General features: G+C 34.0%; 1 protein-coding gene across 1 annotated transcript in view; it reads right to left on the bottom strand.

The window, feature by feature from the left end:
* Positions 1-486: 486 nt before the first annotated feature.
* LOC149801541 (IQ domain-containing protein H-like) overlaps positions 487-18,011 on the bottom strand; it is a 106,670-nt gene continuing 89,145 nt past the window's right edge. The window contains exons 19-23 of the mRNA XM_089955732.1: positions 15,817-15,996; positions 14,455-14,580; positions 11,528-11,589; positions 4,389-4,497; positions 487-1,875 (exon numbers count right to left, since the gene is read on the bottom strand). Of these exons, the coding sequence (XP_089811858.1) occupies positions 1,792-1,875; positions 4,389-4,497; positions 11,528-11,589; positions 14,455-14,580; positions 15,817-15,996 (561 nt within the window). The 3' untranslated portion in view covers positions 487-1,791. The remainder of the gene's footprint in view (positions 1,876-4,388; positions 4,498-11,527; positions 11,590-14,454; positions 14,581-15,816; positions 15,997-18,011) is intronic.

Here is an 18,011-nt window from a genome sequence, read left to right as displayed (position 1 = left end):
TACAACATAGGACAAAATAACTGATGTGAATTGATTCCATTTATTTTGATTTATTCTATGTTTGAGGCAATCAATAAGAATGAATTCAAAGGGCCCAATATGGGCAGTGATTATGACCTTCAGTTTCAAAAATGTAAGGCACCTGATTAAGGACAACTGAACCAGCTCATAATGAACTCCAGGTCAACAATTTAATTCACTCATTACAACTAAATAAAATTACATGGATTTTAAAACGATGAAGACCTTCACTATAATTTCAATATATTTAAAATATTGGACTACATCATCAATGGGTTTCAGTACATGTTAAAGAATAAGTGAAATATTGCTGTGCATGAAATGCACAAAGTACTATGACCGTACATAATGTCAATCACCATAATTTCTACACAAAATAGATCTGGCAGGAAAATAAGCATTATACATGCATATTATCTAAAAAAAGTGAACAAAAGAATGTAACACAAATGAGAAAATGTAAGGAACATTTCATGGATTTATTTTCAGATTTCATACCATCATGCAATTAGCATCTTCAATTATTAAAAATAATATTCACATATATAAAATGCAACATAAACAAATGCACATATTTGACCCTGATTAACCATATCTTCAGTACAGTAAATACATTTTGCATTTAAATATAAATATTCAATTAATATAAATATTTGAATTTTGATGTAGACATTCATTTTCTACAGTGACCTCCACTGAGCTCTTTAGTTTCCGCGAAATAAAAAACCTTACACATGCACCTATTATTGCTGCCATAAACCTGCACACAAATCATTCAGCAGAACTGACACAAGTACATTAAGGCAGTAGCAAAGAATGTTTGTTTGGTCAACACTCATAATACTAAAAATGCAGCAATTTGCGTAATAAAAAGACCAAGAACCAAAGATCCTCAACAAGAACATGTGGTCCTTTCCAGTATGCACCTATACTGAGTGTTAATTATATGTTCTTGTATTTTATATGAAATTCTCATACATGTAACAACAGATTGTCAAACATGCACAATGTTTATATCATGGTTAAGATTTAGATGGAATAATTTTGTCACAAAATTATGCAAATTGTCAAAAAGTGACACTATGCAAATTGTCAAATAGTGATAACTGCAATAGCCTGAGCACATACAGCATACTCTTCTGTTGCCAACGCTCAAGCTCACTGTCAGCATTTTCAAAGTACAGAAAATACTGTGTATATTCACTAATAGGTTGCATCCAACTGTAAACTGCATAGACCCCGATCTGCCATTGCATAATGAACTTGAGATGGGTCTATGCTGTTTGTTAGTACTAATCACCAGAACAATCAACATGGACCCTGGTTTTCTGGCAGTTATGCTATGTTTTTGTAGCTTGACCTGACTTGTATGCAAGTATATATGGCAGCCCTGATGCAATGTAGAGTAAAGCAAAAAGAAAACAGCATTGCTACATTCTGTAGGCAACAATGCTCCTTTTAAGTTCAGTAACAATATATGTTCATGATTGAAAACATGGCTTTCCCAGCCTGATTGGTAGAGAAATGATACAAATTTAAAGAACAAAGGTTCAGTTCTAATGGATATTGAACTGTTAAGTAACTGTTTATCAACCAATAATTACCTCAACAAAAAAAACTTTAATGGCCCTATTTATGTAAATCTTTATATTTTTATACACTCTGGATTTCAACCAAGTACAATAATACAAATGTTTGCTGACTTTTTGGGCAAAGTAGAACCAAGATCTCTATTCTGAAATTGATGATCTTGTCCTTTAGTTTTTTCCTTTACTCCATTTTATTATCATCTTTCTCATCATCTTCATTCTGAGTTGTCGTTCCAAGAATATTTTCCACATCTTCTATTGCTCCCTGTGAATAAAAAATGTAATTGCAACTGCTGTGAAGTGCATTATTTCCTTTTATAGACTAACTTGGGTCAGTGGCTGTGACTGTCTCTGGCCAGGGCACTTTATGATTTCCTTGACATGAAATGTATTACCTTTCATGTAATGATGCATCATCGTTAAACATCAATCATATATCAGTTATCCACAATTTTAAGTTGTGTAAGGAAATGTAAATTATATTCAAGCATCATGCACTTCTAATTAACATTGTTTGTATATTTTAGACATATGGGATGAAAAAAAGCAAATAAAAACTGCTATCATTTGGTTTTTCTATTGGCATAATTATGGTCATTTACAGCTAATTTTCCAACCAATATTCTGTTTTATATTTCTAGCCTAGATTTCCTGAACATTAAAATATACAATTCCATTCTCTCAGAAGTTTTGACCATAACACACAGAAAAGGAAAACATGTCATCAATTTTTATGGTGGGACAAAGGCTAATATTAAGACTGTTCCTTTCAAAATCCCTACTCCTCTCTAAAAAATGACCATCAAAGACCATTACTTTCAATTCCCTATTTCTCCCTTAAAAATGACCATCAAAAACTGTTCCCTTATCTCCTACTCCACTAAAAGATGACCATCCAAGACAATTCCTTTAAAATCCCCTAATCCACTCTTAGAAATTACCATCATGTACATTTAATTTAATTGTTTGTTTGTTAGTTTTTTTAATTTTTTTATTTCATTACATGCTGTTATAATGTAACATTTTATGTTAGACTTGACCTTGTCCAGAACTGAGTTCATTTCTGTTTGACCCAAATTAATTTTTAAAATTTTTTATTCTGTGTAAGCAACTAATAGATAGCTAAATTATTCTCTGTGTGTATCAGTTTAAAATCATTATTAATCATTATCATTATTAATAGAAGTAAAAATGTTTATTTGGATCTAGGTCTAGATTTTGGAATTTCCTAAGCGAATTTTACACAATCCAGGTTCTGGTTTTTATTTTGTAAACATTAGGATCTTTCTAGAAGGTCATTTTCCATAGGTAATGCTTTTTTTAAAATAGAAAATCTAATCGTGACTCCAGGTCAAGTAGGGAACTATATAATCTTCTAACTGAGAGGATTTTTTCAGTTGTGCTTTAAGACCTTGCACTTTAAGTTGTATTATATCTTGTGTCCAGTATTACATTTTTGGGCTGAAACTTTTATTTCTTCAAATTATTGATATAAAGTGATTATTTTCTATGGAAATACAAAAGTGCTTTGATGAAATTCTTGGATAGAGACATTCGATGGAATTTATAGTGAATTCAAACCTGGAATTATATTACTGTGATTCAACAAAAAGACTGTTGGCACTTCAGAACTCTATAAGCTACCACAGACATATCATCGCCGCAGGTTTGTGATTTATTCTGGACTTGTACTGAATTTTATTCAGGACTTTCAAGTATTAGGCCTTAAAGTCTATAATTCTTGGATAGTATTGGGATTTAATTCACAATTCCATAAGTTCTTTTATCTCATTTTCACTTTGTATTCTTGGGAAATAAATTATTTCTTGAACTTTACAAAGCTTGTTGCCTTTCACTCTTTTCTGTTACTTATTTTAAGAACATAGACTCAAAAGAGACAGTTCCTTTAAAATTCTTGCTCTGCTCTTAAAAATGACAATCAAAGACTGTTCCTTTAACATCCCCTACTCCTCTTAAAAATGCCATCAAAGACTGTTCCCTTATCTCCTGTTCCACTTAAAATTAACCATGCAAGACAATTCCTTTAAAATCCCCTAATCCACTCTTAGACATGATCATGAGGCTGTTACCTTTAAAATCCCCTACTCAGCTCTAAAAATGGCCATCAAAGACTGTTCCTTTAAAATCCCTACTTTGTTCTTAAAGTTGACCATCAAAGGCTATTTCTTTCAAATCCCCTACTTCTCTCTTAAAAATTACCATCAAAGACTGTTCCTTTAAAATCTCTTACTCTTTTCTTAAAATGACCATCAAAAACTGTTCCTTTAAATCCCCATTTCATCTTTTAAAAATGACCATCAAAAACTGTATCACCAAAAAACCCCCATAATTTAAATCTGCTTGAATCATGCCAATGATAAGATTTTGTGTACCCGTGAAATAAACCAGGCAATTATATAGAAATGGAACCAAAGCTGGTACTTGACAGAAGATCAACAGATAAAGAAATCAACTCAGCATAACATAAACACCACAATACATCACGTGGTCATTAACTGACAGGACATAAAACTGGCAGGACAACTATTCGTAATGGTCATAATGTTATTGACTGAGATATGAAATTATTCAGGTCTGAACAAATAAATATTTCATTTGTCATTTCCATCATTACTGTGTTCAAACTATATAGGGTTGCATACTGTCACATTTGTATAATACATGTATTCAGAAATATTTTTGTCTTATAATATTTGTCACATTACTCTTTAGTGTTGCACCTCATTAAAATGCACATGTATGTGTACCACTACTTACACTGAAGTTGGTCTCTCCTTGCATGTTGGGAGCTGAAATCTCCTGATGGATTACTGATAGGTTCCTGGCAAATGTTGCCAAAGCACCTTGCAAGTTATCTCCAATTGCTCTGCAAAAATATCAGAAAAGAATCTCCTAATAGAGGAAAAAACTTTAGAAACTTTGCAAAAGTGTTTAATTTAAGTATTCTCAAGAAAAAAGAGACCTTATTCCTGCCCATAATTCAAAATAAAAAGCATCAAATGGCAGTAATAACAAAAAAAAGTATTCTCATCATGATTTTAAAAAATGGAAACAGTCACCATTTCTCTTTGATCATGAGAATCAAATTTTGGCATAAAATATGTTCCTTCGATAATACTTGCCCAGTCAGAATATACTAAAATTACATTACCTTGCAAATCCAGACCTTTGAAGCTTGTTTTAGCAATAGAAGTGTTAAGTCTTTTGCCCATCTAGGAGGATGTCAAACATGAGTGATCTCACCATGGATAGATGGACTGGTGCCAGATCTCATCATTAATTAAGGTTACTACTGGTGTAGATATACATACTGTCAGAACTTAAAATGTAACTGCAGGGAGGCCTATAGGGTGTACTGGTATTATGGCTGAGTAAGTATTATCAAAGAAACGGTTTACTCCAAAAAAGGGTTTCTTCTTCAATCACATTACCAACTCATAATACACTGGAGAATAGGTAGGAGGTAGAGGGAGTTACAACCCCTCACCCTGAAGAAGGTGATAATCTCCAGTTCCTGAACGTACACGAGCAGCTTGTATGGTAATATTTTCCCACAAATTCAGTGCAAACTGAATCATTATGAATTTGCTAAATGACTAGGACTGATTGCATGTTGTGCTGCTGCTATTAAATCCTACCAGGTCAGAGTTAATGAAAATTCTTTAAGGAAAAAACAAGAGAAAGTCATTTCTGCCCTCCATCCCAAAGCCTGGATAATGTCAGTTAGGGAAGTTACACTTGAATGCTATACAATCAGTGACTGCCCTAACTTTGTGAATCAATATGTACAAGACATTCTTTTATCCTTGGATTGGTTACTGCCATAACTTTGTGAATCAATATGTACAAGACATTCTTTTATCCTTGGATTGGTTACTGCCCTAACTTTGTGAATCAATATGTACAAGACATTCTTTTATACCTGGATTGGTTAATGCCATAACTTTGTGAATCAATATGTACAAGACATTCTTTTATCCTTGGATTGGTTACTGCCCTAACTTTGTGAATCAATATGTACAAGACATTCTTTTATACCTGGATTGGTTAATGCCATAACTTTGTGAATCAATATGTACAAGACATTCTTTTATCCTTGGATTGGTTACTGCCCTAACTTTGTGAATCAATTTGTACAAGACATTCTTTTATCCTTGGATTGGTCCTTTATATGCTGAGCTAATAACCTAATAACTGAAAAATAGAGTTTGAACCGAGATATTGCCCTCTCCTTCTTTTAATTATAGAAATAATCAAGATCTGTTCTCACCAGCTCCATTTGCTTCAGGTACAACTTCAAAGCCCTTATGGGGTTTAGTAGATATTTTTCAGGCACAAAGTCCAACCAGGAAATAAGTTGCACAATAAAGCAATGATTTCCCATGATTGGTAACCTGTTTTGAATAAATAAAGCAGGAACCGTCAAAGCCAAATTGAACCATCACAAGGTAAATGCAGATAGGTCAGTCAGACTGACCAACGAGGTACATGTATGTCCCTCAATGATTCTGTCTGCAATAGCTATAACAATTAAGAAGCATGTTTTGCAAGAGGTCAAGGAAGTTCAAGACATAGGTTTAAAAGGTACTTTTGGTTAAGTCATGCCAGAATTCATGTTAGAGTTGATTTCAGACACAAAATCCAAACCTGGTCAAAACAAATCCAAATTTTCAAGAAGGTTAAATAGGTCATTGTTCTGACCTATATCCTTTCATTCATGATGATAAAAGCAAAAGATGAGATTATGGAATGGTAGCCTCTTGTAGTGATGTAGGCTAACCTCTTCTCTTTAAAGTGCTAAAGGAGAAAGATAGTGATTTGTTGTATAGAGGCTATTAATGGAGCAACGTGTTTCCACCTGCACCAATGACAAAAAATCTCTCTAGTTCTTTTCATATGCTTTCAAAGTCAAGGGTCTTCTGGCCTAAACAACTGTGTCCACCACTTGTTTTGAGACTTGTTTTTTCCCCGAAGACTTGCTTTATTGAAGCTAGGCATGCATGCTCAAACATTCTGGGTTCAGACGAAACACCTGCATTCCTGATTGTCTGAGCAGCTGAGGAAAGAACAAGATTTTCCATAGAATTTCTTCTGATAATTTTAATAGACTGTTTATCCATGGCTGTTCCTTCTCAAGGGGTGCAATCAGGATCAGATGGCACTCTGATTCCCTCCATTTCTTCCATACTTTGGTGAGGAGGGAAAGTATATATATCTATATTTATTCCAGTTTAAGATGTTTCAATATCACTGGGATCACTCCCTAATTCAATATTGTGAATTTTGTCCTCTGATAAATCAGACACTACTTGTTTGCAAAAGCTGTTGTCTCCACTATTAGGAACAGCCATATGTATTAAATATCATGGAGTACAAAGTCCAGAACACCCTATTAGTAACCATATTTAGTATATCATGTCTTTCACAGCAAAAACCGTTATTCTTTAAATCTATTTTGATTGGTTCACTGTTCATCTACAGAAATTTAGTGACAAATAAAGTCATCTATAACATTAACATTGAGTGGATATATATATATATATATATATATATATATATATATCACTATGACTGAACAAAAAGTACCTTCTGAACCTATGACTTGATCTTCCGTAATGCTCTAGCACATAAAATGAAAGTGGAAGTGGATGTATTCTCTATTGTGGCTAGTAGTGCCTGATTACAAGTGCATTTATCATATATATATATATATATATATATATATATATATATATATATATATATATATATATATATATATATGTCAGTGGTAGGGAAAAAATTAAGGAGACCCGACAGGTAAAAAAATTCCCAGGCTTAACATAACTCTCTTAGAGAAAGGTAGGCAAGTTCTTGAGGTAGACAGACCCTGTTTACATGCGTTGTGGGTCAAACGTTGGAAATGGGACTATATTGGATGTGTCCTTGTTGACAAGGGATCTAAGCAGAGCAGAAGTGAAGTCAAATGATATCATATCCTGATCTCAACTATAACTCACCTGGTGCTACTGCAGATTGTCATCTTGGTAACTGGAAGTCATGGACATGGATGTGGCTCTGAAGTGTCCATTATTCTTATGAAGACCCAGGGATTAATGTTCAGATAAAAAGGGTGTGTTCTCATTAGGTAAGCTATAACTATGGCTATGAAATCTTCCTCCACATAAGGACTGACAATCAGTCTTGGTGTCTCCTTTGTGAACCAAGTGTCAAAATAAAACGTTGACAGAGCTTAGACCTATAAGTCATAACTTTAGTACTAAGAGCATGCTGGAGTAAATGTCCCAGTCAGTGTACATTTTGGACAATCTCTACAATCCTTTTTGTCAATCCAGAAAAAAATCTGCAGTAAATGAAGCCTTGAACTATGGGGAAGGAACTGAATGTCCTTGTGTCTGATCCCAGTTGGTTGTGTGAAGATCACAACATAAACATGAGAAACAGATTCATGAATATTATACATAAAAAAATGTTAAGTGTCAAAGCCTGTGAAAAGGACGGTCTCTTGACACTAGGTCTCTGAAGCTGCCTCTCTAAACAGCATAATAAATCAGTGACTCAATCACACTGTGGTAGCTTTTTGAATGCCAGCTGGTCTTCCTTAGGCAATATGGTTGCTAGGTGTGGGAACTTTCATGTGTTAGAGAACAGTGGCAAAACTCAAGTGGCAGACACTGAAAAAACTTCTTTTATTGATGCACAGAAGGTTGAGTCCTCTATGGACATCATCAAAATGAGTAAGAAAGATCGCACATGTGAGCAAGATTCCTCAAACACAGAAAAAGTAGGTGATTTGGAAGCCTCCTATTACAAGGATGCATCCTGTGATGAGGCTGGTGAAGCTAGCCAGAAATGATGGTAAAAACTGGACCAAGTGTCTGGCCAAGTTGGGACAATGTTATCTCCATATATTCACTGAGCAAGTCACTGTTGATCTGGAAACATTACTAAGCATCCAGGAAGTGTTGCTGTAGGTGATGTTAAGTCATGATGGAGCCAAGACTAGTGCTTCAACAATCCACAATACTTCTGTTAGGCCAATACTGGATGGAGGGAGGTCCTTTATTCCTTGATGCCAGTGTCTGGAATGCAAGTCTGAGTTAGAGCTGATGTTATGACGACCAATTCCAGATGTTGGGATTACTCTTTCATGAAGCTTGGATTGGGTATATCAGGAAAACAGATCACTGTACTCTGAACACTAGGCACAGTTGAGGCTGCATCAAAGCTTATGCTGTCTATAGCCAACAATCATCTGATGCCAAATTCTGGCACTGGCTATTCCAGGAGAAGGTGCTATAACCAATTCCTGGATGTGCTGGTACATTCATCACTGTCCAGATAGACTGCCATGTACCAAGACAGTTCTGGTGCCAAAGGTATTGCCAAGAAGACCTCTTCTGGTCATAAAAGTGCATAAAGGGCTGGCACTGTAACTGAAGCCTGTGATGATGTGGCCTTTTTAGTTTTCTTCTGGACTGGTGAGTTGTCCTTGGTCTCTGCTAATTGTTTTTAATTGTTAAATGAGGTATTGATTGTGATCATGCAAATGGAGTCATCATATTTACTGGTGCATTTTCTTCTTCTCTTGCTTGCCTGGTTAATAAGTTTAATAAGTTTAACCAAGACAGTTACCCACACATTTTCTTACCATCATATGTGTATATGACATGTGTGACATGAATTACACACAAAATTTGGGACAGGAAACATAACATGGTTATCTTTTCTGGCAGCTTAAAATACTTGTACCCCAAGCACTTTGTCCTGTGCATTGTTGACACCTGTAATTATAGGGAGGAAAACAACCATATATACAGGTGGAACCTGTCAAGCATTGTGTGAAGGTGAAGATAATGCTGATGACAAACACAAAGGTCTAAAATAATTACATGGACAACTTTACGCATATAATATTTATAGGTTACTGCATTTGTATGGGAAAATATGAACGAGTTTTTTGGATGGAAATACTGCACGACCTTGGGAGTGCAGTATATCCATCCGACAAAACGAGTTCATATTTTCTCATACAAATGCAGTAACCTTTTTATTATATGCTAATTTTTCTATTATACCTAAGACTTAATTATGTAAATAAAAATACACTACACGAAACAAAGTCACTGAATGTATGCCGTATTCCAAACTAAATACACAAGCACAGATTCATCATTACACAACAACAACAGTGTTAATGCGCACATAACTCTGCCCAGATAAATCTGAACTTGGTTGCGCGCTAAACATAACTTTCAAAAGGAAATGGCATTTTGGTCTACTTAAAATTGAAATTTGGAGTCATATTGTGAACAAATGTGCACTGCAACAACTTTTCCATCTGATCTGGAATGAATAGAGTTTGGCATTTTTTGTTGTTTCTATGAAATTTCGTGATTATAGACTGGATTTATGTGCCAATTCTACATGAAGTACATCGGATTTCAGCAGCGGCTGAGCAGCATACTGTTGACATCTACAAGTATTTTTCTGTTCTGCCATTGAATGTTTGAAATCATAATGTGGGAAAAATATGAAGACTTTCAATTGCAATGATCAAAAAGATGCTATGGAATATAATGTTATTTCATTTTGAGTGCAGCAAAGAGTATGTAATTGCACTCGGAATATAGTTGAAATTACAGTACAATTTCGAAATGTGTAATCAAGCTTGGGAACCCATGACATGGCTCATGTAATTTGGATTACAGAACTAAGAAAGTACATTTTGAGAAAATTCAGGATGTAAAACTGTAAGTATATTTTTTGCCATTCTTATTACCAGCTACAGAAGACAGTTTATGCCTTGTCACATGGATGCTATTTGTAAGGACCCTGTCTGGCATCTATAGCTTGCCTAAATCTGAAACATTGTATCAAAAAGTTAACGCAGAATGTGCCAAAACAGCTGGTATGTGGCAGTCCACAAAGCATCTGCATTAGTTCATTCAGTTGGTTTACTTCATTCACAGACAAATAAAATAAATCAAAAGTGCTGGCGTCTGCATCCATTGTTTGTTTACAATAGAAAGTAGTTTTTTTATTCATGTGAGTTCAATATTAATTGCACGCAAGTTCAATATCGTAAATCACTGAACGATTCTGACAATGTAAAGTTAATGGAGAAAAAAAATGAGCATATAATAATAGAAAATTACTGACAGAATTCATATGCCAGGTTGAATGATGAGATGAAATTAAATACTACTGACCTTTGGGCATGTAATTCAAACAGCATGGATATGTATAACATAAGACAAAGTAAAATAAAGTATGACTTTTCATCTATGACAGAATCAGGAAAGAAACTGATAGAAATATAGCTGGAGTATACTTCCCTGTGTAAGAAAACGCCTTAGAATTGAACTAATAGTGTAAAGATAGAAATTGGTTTCTCAATATCTCCATAAAAAGAGCATGCTTCCTAGAAAGAGTTGAAGTAAAAACTAAAGCATGGATGGCCTTTGGTGCTAATCCCTTTAAAACTCTTGCCTGACTTCTATCTAGACAACTTTTTAGCAGTTTTGTTACTAAAGACCAGCTTTAAAGGGCTGGATTTGCAAGGCAGTGGATGTGCTCCTAATGTATTATGACTGGGTAAGATATTTAAAGAAATTTGAAAACACATATAATTATTTATTAAATGCTCTTGCAAAACTATTCTTATTAAAATGTAAATTTTTATTATCCATTACATTTCAAATGTTTGCTTTATATATTTCTAAGCAACCAGTTGTCCTCAATGAATAAAATTATTTTCCATTAAGTTAAGTTTGTCTGCCCCATATAGAAAGGCTTTATACATGTAATATATTTCAATTTCAACCTTGAATGTTGCTTAAAATTTGTATACTGGAAAAAATGAACAAAATCTTAATACTCATTTCATCACTTACATCATTCCCAGTTTTTCTCTGTTGAAGCTATCAATTAAAGTGAACACCGTTCCTTGCTTCTCCTGAAAATGTATGGATACCATAACTTTTGTGTCATGTAAATAAATCCTAGCTCCTGTCATTACAAAATTTTATGAGCAGTTAAAAATACTGTCAGAATTGTACAAGGAAAAATTTAATACATGCACTGTAAGAAGATACAGGATACACGAGTATACGCATCATTCTGTCTCTCTCACTTTCTCTCAAACAAGCCACTACTCATTATTACCAATATTCTACAACATCAAAATCATAACTAAATAACATCAATGCTTAATTAAAATGTATAATAATATTTGGCTCTCTCTGTGGTAGCTACCCATGTGCTAGAATCTGAATATACAAGACCATGACTCCAAATTGGTGCTAGGCTGATCCCAGCATTACATTGTATTCTGGGTTGATCCCAGCTCATGTACAATTGGTGCTAGGCTGATCCCAGCATTAGTGTGATCTGGGTTGATCCCAGCTCATGTAGGATTGGTGCTAGGCTGATCCCAGCATTACAGTGTGATCTGGGTTGATCCCAGCTCATGTAGAATTGGTGCTAGGCTGATCCCAGCTCAAGTAAACTCTGTGCTAGGCTGATCCTACCATTCAAGTGTATTCTGGGCTGATCCCATCTTAACTAAATATATGCTAGGCTGATCTCCACATAAAGAGTGTAGTCTGGGTTGATCCCAGAGTAGTGGAACAGAGCTAGGCTGATCCCAGCATGAAGGAAGTATTCTTATTTTTTTGTATTTAAACTGTAAAAGAAATGTACTAATCAAGCATTACCGTTATGTTATTATTATAGCACACGAGTTCCGATTAAGGGAAAATGCTGCACCCAACCCCATGGCAGCCCTATGAGAAAGTACTGAAACTAATGGCATGAACAATCTTGGGGCACAACCCACCATGTATTCATTAATGAGTGGTGACTGGGGTGGTGGTGGGCCAGCACAAATCCATAAGAATAGTTTGATGCCGAGACTCTAAATCCATTGTCTGTACCTTTGAAAAGCCAGAGAAGGGACTGATCATGTGGTACTCTATATGCTCATGCAATGTTGCGCAAGATTATCTACTTTGGTTGGCTCTTTGAATTCAGCTGCCAATGCCTACCCATAGGAAAAGTTCAGATCATGCCCACCCATGTGATTCTCCAACAAGCCCCATGAAGGCAGCAAGTCTAATAATAGCCTCTTGCATAATTCCCTCTCTGATTGTCAATTTCAAGGTACATGTACAACACCCCTATACAAGTGATAGCCAATGACTAAGCCTTACAATTTGATATTACATCAGCTTACCACACCACCAATTGCTCCCTTAACGGTCATTATCAGACAAAGCCCATTGCAAAACAGGCAATATGTACCTAAAATAACTCAAGATCATCAAGTTGTGCATAAACTAAAATTTAATAAATTATCATTATAATCTAATTGTTCTACAGTGGAAAGAATGAATTAGATACTGTGTAGGAATGATAGCTAAGCTACATTCATATGCCATATTAATGAATCTTTCCCCTGATTCAAAATAAAATGTATATTTGTATAAAAAATTACACAAGCAACCCCATACTTCTTTTAAACTTTCCACACTCTTTGAATCCAATATTTAAACTAAATTCAAACACACTGGATTTATTACAGTTTAAGAAAAATCAAACAATTGGTACCTGCAGATTATTTAAATGAATAAACAAGAAAGTGCATGTCACAGGACAAGTTGTGAAAGATTCATAATAATTGATTCCAAGTAAGAAGACAATGTTCAAGATGTGTAGGAAATATAAATCATTAAAAAAGTTTATCTTAATGCAAACTTTCTATGGCAGTGATATTGACCCCGAGGTCAAAGAGGCCAGTATGCATGTCACCGATATAATTGTTTTAGTTAAATAATGTTTGATGCCAAGTATGATAAACATTTATCACAAAGTTAAGGAAATATATGCAAGTGAAAAACTTTAACAAATTTTTGACAATGTTGTCACCACTGTTGCAGAAATGAGAAAATAAGTGTTTATTGCTTCACATAAAATGTAAGCTCAACAAAAATTATGTCATCTTGACAACCACAAATCCTGATAAAATCAATCTTCTTTCTGGATAATTCTTGTTTTAGTGAATTACAATAAAATATCCTTTTTCCTAAGTCCTCATAGGATGTGAAAAATATTTTAACAAACAACAAGTTTAGCTTTATTATAAAATTGGGTTTAAAAAAAACACACTTAATGAAAAATGTATGTGTTTTTTTAAAAGACCAATAATTTGGATGAATATAGTTTTGATATATAAAGTTCCACTGACTCTGCCTAGGAGCATTAACATCATAAAACTGTTGACATTTGATGTTATCAATCCTTCAAATAAAAGGTCAGTTATTGTTTTATTATATGGTTTAATTTCATCAGTTTTGTCCTGCTTTATTTCTGAGATAACTCTGAGAATTATTGAAAACTTAAGGAATTTTCATCCTTTCTACCATCTCATACAAAAATTCCAGTACTTTTAGATTTATCATAAGCAGGTTACTTCTAATTCTCTATGTGAGGATAAATTATTTGAAAATAAGTAAAATGTGTGCAATCACTCGTATTTTAGCCATCAGTAATCCAAGTCTAATGTCTTATTAACAGACACAGTGACTTCAGACTCAAACCAAGCCGTCAAGTGAGGCTGCAGAATACTATATCACCCTTTTGTGTGTGTGTGTGTGCAGGATAAAATGATTTAGCAGAGACATCTTACAGTGATTTAACTAATCCTAAGATTGCTAAATAACAAGTTATATAATAAGTCATTTTAAAAATGAACACAGACAGACTTTAACTATAGATGCTGAGATTATTTTCATGATGGTCAGTGGTTGTAGGTGATATTCACCTTGATATCATAGCCAATTCCATGTGCTCTGCACATATGGAAGAACACACTGTAATGGACCACTGAGAGGTTGGTGTGGTGAAGACGCGTGCTCAACACTCCAAATCGATTTGTGTTGACTGGAACCTGCAAAATACAATTGGGTATAGTCACATTGTCTGGTTTTCTTTTCTCAGACTATTGTTTAATATAATGTCATGAAGTGGAAATATTCTTGAAAGCAATTTCAAATTTATCCCATTTATCTTATACATCAATAGTTGTACTGGACAAATAAGGATTGATGCAATTTAATTGATGAATAATTAAAACTCTTAACATCATTTATTATTACTTTGTTACAATGAGTCATAATTCTTTACCATAAATGTCAAGTGAAATATGCAGCTATATGACTGATTTTTTTTTTAAAGCAACGTTAACAATCCAAGTTACACACACACTCTGGTCATCGATCCCATTTCCTTACATAAAATTACATGTATAATTTATAAAATGACATGTATAATATAAAAAATGACATGTATAATGTATAAAATTTCATGTATAACAAAAAATTACATGTGTAATGTATAAAATTACAAGTATAATGTATTAAATTATGTGTATAACATATAAAATTACATGTATAATGTATAAAATTACATGTATAACGTATAAAATTACATGTATAATGTACTTCATTACATAGCAGCTTCACTAAATGATAGTATACTCAATAGCTCCATGGACAGTGTTATAATTAGGGAATAGTGAAATGGGTGTAAATTCCTTTCTATCCTAACTCTTCAAATATCTGTACAGTCTAATGAAGAATCCAATTTGACTGCTTGCATCAACACAATTTTCTGGTGCATGTTTATGGTACTTGTGACCAAGAATATGACCTGGTCTAAATCACCAATCTAATGTTTTCGGTAACTTTGGTCAAGATAAATTTGAAACACAAATCCATTTAATTTCAACATAGCCAAGATTACCAACACTGCCAAAGAATTAAAGTTGAAACAATCTTCAGACCAATGTGATGATTAATTAGTTTTACCTGACAAAATCTTTGTATCCTAATGAATTGAAGCATCTTATTTTCATTGTATTTATTCAAAATCTGGTGAAATTTATCAATGCATCCACATATCCTTCATTTTCCAGACTCTTGGGAAGACAGAGACTTTCTCTGCATATTCTGTTCTCCAGATAATTGCAAGTTATGTAAGGAATGACCCTGTCTGGGAGGAGTGAATTCCACGTTAGGTGAAAAAAATGTTGGGATAATAAGCACCTTTTTGATTGGAATGAGAGAGAAAGTCACTGAAAATTTTGGGGAAGAAGGCAACCATGACTTTATTGCCCAATATTTACCTCTTCCTCATGTGTTAGCCTCCTTCTGCGGGGTTTCTTGTCCTGTTTAACTGGTGGTACCTCAAATGTGTGGTCATTTATATCAAGTACTCCATTACTGACATAGGTCATTAGCTGGAACATTGCCAGACTGTCACTATACTGCAGGCTCAAGTCCAGGGCCCATAACTTCTGCTCCATCTTTAAGACACAGGCAATAACATATTTCTTAAAAACCTTTGTGAAAATATACTGTCAAAACAAGGTGACTGATCTATTAGATTGAGAAAAACTGTGTGACCTGCTTAACCAGCATTCATATGTTTTATAAGGCTATAGAGAGAAACAAAATACCAACAGGTGAAGTTACTGTAAATAGATGAGTATCAGTGAAGATCCCAGATCAATAGGATTCATCATACTTGTGAGCAATAGTTGCAAGATAAATTAAAAGCTTTAATTATTTTTGTATTAAATAATAAGATTTAATTTACATAATACTGAATTGTATGGATTTGTTGTATATGTTATTATTAATTGTTATATATCTCAGCCTCTCTACAGTAATCCTCATGTCCTTCCAGCCATTTCTTATCTGACACTCATTAGCACAAAAAGTCATGTCCTTTTTTATGTATTGCCATGCAACTTGGTGAACACATTTTAACAGACTGACACATGGGGCCCCTCATATCATGCCATTCCTGTTTTCTAAGTGAAGTGCCCTTCAGTCTTGTACCCCCCCCCCCAAAAAAAAAACCTAATCTGATGGAGAAAACTTTGATCATGCTGATGAGAAGTGGACATTTTTCAAGCCATTGGAAGACTAATAAATTATCAATATTTATTGCTATGTATCAGTATGCCACTTACCCTTATGAAGATTGACTACTTTCCATACATCTATTGAAAATTATAAACTTGCATACAAAATGATGCATGTTACATATGAATTGGCAACCATTTTTTCGGTTCCCTATGATCACATGGCTTTAGCATTCATGTGATTCTACTGGTGGTAGGACAAAAATGCCATTTTTTGGGCCTTCTACTGCACATGTTATTTTATAGCTGAAATCTACTGATTTTCAAAATTCAGTTTGTTTAAACTGAACAAAGAAAGAAAAAAGGTATTTTTATGTGTTCAATCCATGCATTATAGAAACAAATCAGAATCAGTCTACTGGGGTCCGAAACTGCTCTATGTCATTGTGACCTGTGCAATGATCCATGGCTGAGTAACTGAATTAAGGCTAATGTGTGTAAACAACAAGCTATTAATTAATTACCTTACTGTTGTCATCTGGTGAATTTACCACAAATATGGGATTTTTTTAAGGTGTTTTAAGTAATAAAGGCATCAAAGGTGATCCAAGATGACTTTCAAGTCTTTGATTAAACATTGTCCTTCCTTGGTGGAAGTGAGATAAGCTGGAAAGCTTTATTATATGCTATGGGTTATGTAAAATTGTATTTTGTAAATGACTTTGTCCAAGATCAAGTTCATTGTCCACATGACCAGAATCTTTTTTTTTTTTAAATTCTGTAAGCAGCTAATACACAGCTAACATTTTCTCTGAGTGTGGGTTTAATATTAGAATGATTATCAATAAAAGCAAACATATTTGTCTTGGTCTGAGTCAAGGACATTGCATTTACCATGTTCTTTATTTTAATTTTAGTAACAGACCTTCTAATTATAACTAAGAGTTTTCTAGAAATGAAGTTTTGGTCCTCATGTGGGTTATTCTTTTGTGTCTTAGTTTTTATATATAATCTTGTTTACTGGAAAAATTATAACATCTGGACAGAAATCATTTATACTGTTGTATTCAGATTCTGTTTTATGTGAAATTATTTATTATTCTCTGGATATACAAAGTGATCAATAACAGTCTTGGAAAGAGACATTAACTGGGCATTAAAGTGAATTCAAACAAGGAAACCTTGGATTATGTTACTTTGCATCAGCAGAAGATTGTTGGCACATCAATACCATTGATGCCCTTGGTACTTTAGTACATTAGAGACTACTGGCCAATACAGGCACATCAACAACTTCAGTGTTGGAAATATTTGGAATACCACTAAAGATTATTCAGAACTTTATTTATATGGACTTGTGTTAGCAATTCTAGGATCATCTAGGATTTGATTTGCATCATCTTAAGTCCATTTTTTAACATTTTCACTTTGTGTTCTATTAGCTGAATTTT

The sequence above is a fragment of the Sinohyriopsis cumingii genome, chromosome 4, assembly GCF_028554795.1.
Source record: "Sinohyriopsis cumingii isolate HCF-2022 chromosome 4, ASM2855479v2, whole genome shotgun sequence".
NCBI lineage: Eukaryota > Metazoa > Mollusca > Bivalvia > Unionida > Unionidae > Sinohyriopsis > Sinohyriopsis cumingii.
The sequence above is the reverse complement of the archived record's forward strand: the minus strand, read 5'-3'. Positions and strand labels throughout refer to the sequence as shown.